Source organism: Chaetura pelagica, unplaced genomic scaffold (assembly GCF_000747805.2).
Source record: "Chaetura pelagica isolate M959 unplaced genomic scaffold, ChaPel_1.0 scaffold1418, whole genome shotgun sequence".
Lineage (NCBI taxonomy): Eukaryota > Metazoa > Chordata > Aves > Apodiformes > Apodidae > Chaetura > Chaetura pelagica.
In genome coordinates this window covers 33,912-39,111 of record NW_009954299.1, presented here as the reverse complement: position 1 = coordinate 39,111, position 5,200 = coordinate 33,912, and the positions used below count along the sequence as shown (strand labels likewise).

General features: G+C 56.7%; 2 protein-coding genes across 2 annotated transcripts in view; both read left to right on the top strand.

Annotated features, from left to right (window-relative positions):
• Nucleotides 1-564, top strand: part of SLAMF1 (signaling lymphocytic activation molecule family member 1) — a gene marked incomplete at its 5' end in the record, with an annotated part of 9,584 nt that extends 9,020 nt beyond the window's left edge. The window contains one exon of the mRNA XM_010003839.1: nt 547-564. Within this exon, the coding sequence (XP_010002141.1) occupies nt 547-564 (18 nt within the window). The remainder of the gene's footprint in view (nt 1-546) is intronic.
• Nucleotides 565-1,631: 1,067 nt separating this feature from the next.
• The window catches only part of LY9 (lymphocyte antigen 9), a 10,513-nt gene continuing 6,944 nt past the window's right edge, over nt 1,632-5,200 (top strand). The window contains exons 1-3 of the mRNA XM_010003838.1: nt 1,632-1,677; nt 4,070-4,366; nt 4,463-4,729. Coding sequence (XP_010002140.1) covers nt 1,632-1,677; nt 4,070-4,366; nt 4,463-4,729 — 610 coding nt within the window. The remainder of the gene's footprint in view (nt 1,678-4,069; nt 4,367-4,462; nt 4,730-5,200) is intronic.

Genomic DNA, 5,200 nt, shown 5'->3' with positions numbered 1-5,200 from the left:
GGGCAGGGAGGGAGAGGACAAGGGGGATGGATGAAAACTGGAGGAGGGGAGATTGAGGTGAGACATGAGGAGGAAATTGTGGAGTGTGAGGGTGGGGAGAGCCTGGGCCAGGTTGGCCAGGGAAGCTGTGGCTGCCCCATCCCTGGGGGTGTTGAAGGGCAGGTTGGATGGGGCTTGGAGCAGCCTGGGCTGCTGGGAGGTGTCCCTGCCCATGGTGGGGTGGGACTGGATGGTCTTTAGATCATGGGATGGTTTGGGTTGGAAGGGACCTTAAAGACCACCCAGATGATCCACTAGATGATCTTGAAGGTGGCTGCTCCATCCCTGGAGATGTTCAAAGGGAGGTTGGATGGGGCTTGGAGCAACCTGGGCTGGTGGGAGGTGTCCCTGCCCGTGCAGGGGGTGGGATCTAGATGATCTTTCAGGTCCCACCAACTCAAACCAGGGTGGGTTTCTATGGTTCAACTGATGCAAAAGCCCCAGACTCTCTGCCTGGCTCTTGGTTTGTGGTCGGCTCAACCAGCTGAGCCTGGTTGGTCCTTGCAGAGTGATGGGTCACCCTGAGATGTGTCACCCCAGCATGACCAGTGATGGTGCCACCCCGTGGCTGGGAGGGGGTGTCAGATGCTCCACTTGGGGAAGAGTTCAAGTAAAAAAAATACTGCTAAGAAGACCTTTGCAGAGGAGCTCTGAGCCACGAAGCCACAAAACCCCCCCAGCTCCACAATGAAGACTGAAGGAGCCCAGGGAGGTTATGGGGTGGCTTGTTCCCCTTGTGTGGCTCTTGGTGTCTCTCATCCCCTCCCAACCAGGATGTTGTGAAAGAGAGAACCCATTTTTAGGCTCATCAGCTTCGTTGGTACGTTGGGATTGAGCAACTCAGGGCTTGTGGAGCTGCTGGAGCTCATTTTACAACCCTGAGGAGCCCCCAACCTTCACTGGGCTGGAGGAACTGGGGCTCTTTCCAAGCCCCAACCTTCACTGGGCTGGAGGAACTGGGGGTCCTTTCAAGCCCAAGGTCCCCAGCTGCTCCTGAGCTCTTCCCCCACCTGCATCTCATGATGACGACAGGGTCACACCACTACCCTGAGTAATCTGAAATAAGGAACCAGCTCCTTTCCTACATTTGTCCTTCAGCTGTCCCTGCTCCAGGGGTGGGGGGTGGGACAGTCTGGAGCCCTGGAGATTTTGGAACCTCATGGCCCTTCCCAAAGATGCCCTGGTGACACCCACGGGCACCATCAGTGTGGTCTCCATGACTCCCCCTTCTCTCAGGGCTGGTTCCCACTGTGGACGTGGTTCCCACTTGTCACCCGTGGCCACCACAATGTTCTTGGTCCCAGCTGCTCTGCCCATTTTTATTTTTTTTCTTGGAAATGGAGGGTTTTGGTTGTTTTCCTTCCAGCTCATGTTTTCCTTGGGCATGGGAGATGATTTCCCTTCTCCTCCACCTGCTCATCCCCCCAGATGTCACTGCTGAGGTGGCACCTCCCTCAGCTCATTGTCCCCACCCACTAGAGATGGGGAAAGGAAAGAGCAACTCTTTGTGTGCTGCTACCACAGCCCTTCTTCCTGCTAGCACAACCCACAGCAGATGCTGGGTGTGAGAAAAGCCTCCTGCAACCCCCCCCATGGACCTGCTTTGGTGCCTGCAGCTTGTCCTCCTCCACCAGGCAAGTAAGTGCAAGATGCTCTTTTTCTCCTCAGTGCTGGGAGGGTAGGAACCCACCTTGGGGTTTTAGGGACCAACAGGAGAGTGAAGACAGGGCTGAAATGAGGAGGGACCAGCAGTGCAGGTGAAGCTCCATGGGGATGGACTTGGTCCAAGCAGGGTGGAAAATGCCCAGAAGAAACCAGTGCTGGTCCCGCATTCTCACGTGGTTCCTCTCTGCTCATGAGTGAAAGCATCAGGTCTCAGCTCTGGCTCAGTCTCCATCCAGATCTCCTGCCAGATCTTTGCTGCTGGTTGAGGTTGCTCTTCAGCTCCATGTCCAGGGTCTGTCCCCCCATGGGTTGTCTCTGCTCCTGAGGGTTCCTTGTGGGGTGTTTAGGGCTGGTTGGAGCAGGAGACACTTTCTGCCTCTGTTTGCAGAACCACAGAGCAGTTCTGGGTAGCCAAGACCCTGGAGATCATCCAGTCCAACCCATAACCCAACTCTCCTGAGTCTGATGTTAACCCATGTCCCTCAGCACCATCTCCAGGGCTTGGAAACCCCTCCAGGGATGGGGACTCCCCCCTGGGCAGCCTGGGCCAGGCCCTGACAACCCTTCCCAGGAAGGAATTGTTCCCAGGATCCAACCTCAACCTCCCCTGGGCAACTTGAGGCCCTTTCCTCTTGTCCCATCCCTTGTTCCTGGGGAGTAGAGCCCGACCCCCCTGGCTCCAACCTCCTCTCAGCAGCTGCAGAGCCAGCAGGTCTCCCCTCACCTCCTGCTCTCCAGGCTGGACACCCCCAGCTCCCTCAGCTGCTCCTTGGAAGTTCTCGAGACCCTTCCCCTTGTTTTCCAGCCCCTTCCCCTTGTTCTCCAGCCCCTTCCCCTTGTTCTCCAGCCCCTTCCCCATGTTCTCCAGCCCCTTCTCCTTCTTCTCCAGCCCCTTCCCCTTGTTCTCCAGCCCCTTCCCCTTGTTCTCCAGCCCCTTCCCCTTGTTCTACAGCCCCTTCTCCTTCTTCTCCAGCCCTTTCCTCAGCTTCATTGCCCTTCTCTGGATGAGCTCCAGCCCCTGAATGTCTTTCTTGTCATGAGGGACAGAAGCTTCTGCTCCCCTCCCAACCTCCTTTCCTGCAATTTCAGCAGAATTTCCTCCCTCAGCTTTATCTCCCAGACCATTTTTTCCTGCCCTGGGGTCAGGATATGCCTGTCCTTGCTGTCCCTGAGGGGCCAGGGACCAGAAATGCATCCCAAGGAGAGGTGACAACCTTAGGGACCTGGCTGAACCAGGAGCAGTTCCCATTTCAGGAACTGGGCAGAGAACCTTTGTGTCCAACCCAGACTGGGCAGCACAGATTGTCTGAGTTTCTTTTATTTCAAAATGAGAAGTAGCCAAAAAGGGGAGAGGAAATCTCTTCCTCCTTCTCAGAAGAGGGGAGAAGCAGCTGCATGTCTGGAGAAGAGACACCATCCCTTGTTCTTGCTGCTTGGTGGAGTTGACCTTGACCTTTTCTGTCCTGCTGCTGAGAAGGGGACCTGCCTGACCTTTCTGAGCTGCTGCAAACTCCTCTTGGCAGTTTCATTTTTGCACCTCCAGGCTCTGCTTCTCTTTGAACCCCCTTCTCGGAAACGGGGAGCAACGTGGGTGACCTGGCAGTGCAAGGGGGACCTGGTGCCACCAGCTTGAGGAGCCCTCAGGGGGTGGGAAAGCAAAAGTCCTCTCGTGGGACCTCAGCCCAGGGCCTCAGAGTTTGTTCCAAAGAAAAAGGAGCCCCCCCTGATTCTTGAAATCTCCCAGCCCAAAATCAGAGACCTCTCAATGCTGGTTGGAAAGGTGGGGATGGAGTTTTTAACAGGGCCTGTGGGGAGAGGACAAGGGGTGATGGTTTGAAACCAAAAGAGGGGAGATTCAGACCAGATGGAAGGGAGAAATTGTTGGCTATGAAGTTGGGGAGACCTTGGAACAGGTTGCCCAGGGAAGCTGTGGCTGCTCCATCCCTGGGGGTGTTGAAGGGCAGGTTGGATGGGGCTTGGAGCAGCCTGGGCTGGTGGGAGGTGTCCCTGCCCATTTGGGACTGGACAATCTTGAAGGTCCCTCCAACCCAAACCAGGCCATGATTCTAAGACTTGACCTGCAGCTGAACTGAGCTGCTTAGGGTCTGGGCTTTGCAGACCAACCTGTGGCATCACACAGAGTCACAGAGACCTTCTGGTTGGAAAAGACCCTCAAGGTCCTCAAGTCCAACCATTCCCCTACCACCCTGTGTGGTCACAGCGGGGTGAGACTCTTCTTTTTGGCCAAGACTCTCCTTTATATACCAAGGTCCCTTCTCCAAGCCCTCCTTCTCCACCAGCCAACCCCCCCAAACCCATGCCCTCCTTGGACACCTTTCCTTCAGCTTGGCTTCTCTCCCCCCAGCACGTGCCACCCAAGGGACAGAGGAGACCAAAGCCGTGGGCAGCTCCGTCACCTTCCATCTCCAGAACCTGGATAGAAGACCAGCAGCCTGGAGCTTTCACAACGAACTCATAGTGACTGTGAAGCCTGGAGATCCTCCTGAAACCACCTTTTTTGATGACAGCTACAAGCCACGCTGGGTCTTCTCCAAGAATGGCAGCTCCCTCACCATCCTCCAGCTGAGGATGGACGATGCTGGGACCTACATGGCAAAGATCTCCGGGACAAAAACAGTCTCCTTCACCCTCCACGTCTACAGTAAGTGCTTTTTGGGGCTGGGTTGGGCTTCCTCATGCTTTGTGCTAAATTTGGGGGCTGGGGGTTTCCTGACATCCCCCCCATTTCCTCCCCCAGAGGAGCTGGTGGTACCGAGGGTGACCTGCTTGGCGCGGAACTGCTCGGCTGACGGTTGCAGGTACATCCTGAGCTGCTCGGCCTCCAGCTCTGGCTCTGGGAACATCTCCTACAGCTGGAGCTTGGGGGATGAGCTGTGGACAAATGAAGCCAGGGTGTTGGTGGAGGAGTCACCCCCGGGGGAACCATCACCCCTCACGTGCACGGCACGAAACCCCGTCAGCACCCGCAACGTCACCGTCCCCTCACCTGCCACCCTCTGCACAGGTAAGGGTGGGGGGGTGGGTGGTGGGGATGGGTTGTGTCCTCCTCCCACAGCTCCAGCTTTCCCCTCAAAGCCCCCTTGACCCACCCCCCGCAAAAGCAAAGGGACTCACCTCTCCCTCCTGTTCTCTCCCCTTACCAGAAAGCACAACCCACCCTCCCACCACTGGTGAGCTGCCAACCCCCCCCTGTCCATGTCCAGCCTTGCTTCTCAGTGTCTGAGTGTGTTTGAACCACCTCAAAATGTCCAGCTACCCTGGTCCTCCTTGCTGGGCAGCCTGAAGCCAACACATCCATCCCCTCCCCAAACTGCTCAAGGGGGTTTCCGGGCTCTCTGGGCATCCCTGCCCTGTCTTTGTCACCTGGGGTGTTTGGGAAGGGGAGGTGGGACTCCCCATTTCCAGCTTTTGCCTCTAAAAAAAATTGTCCCAGCTTGGGTTGGGAGCTCCTTCCCTGCCCCCCCCCCCCTGGGGG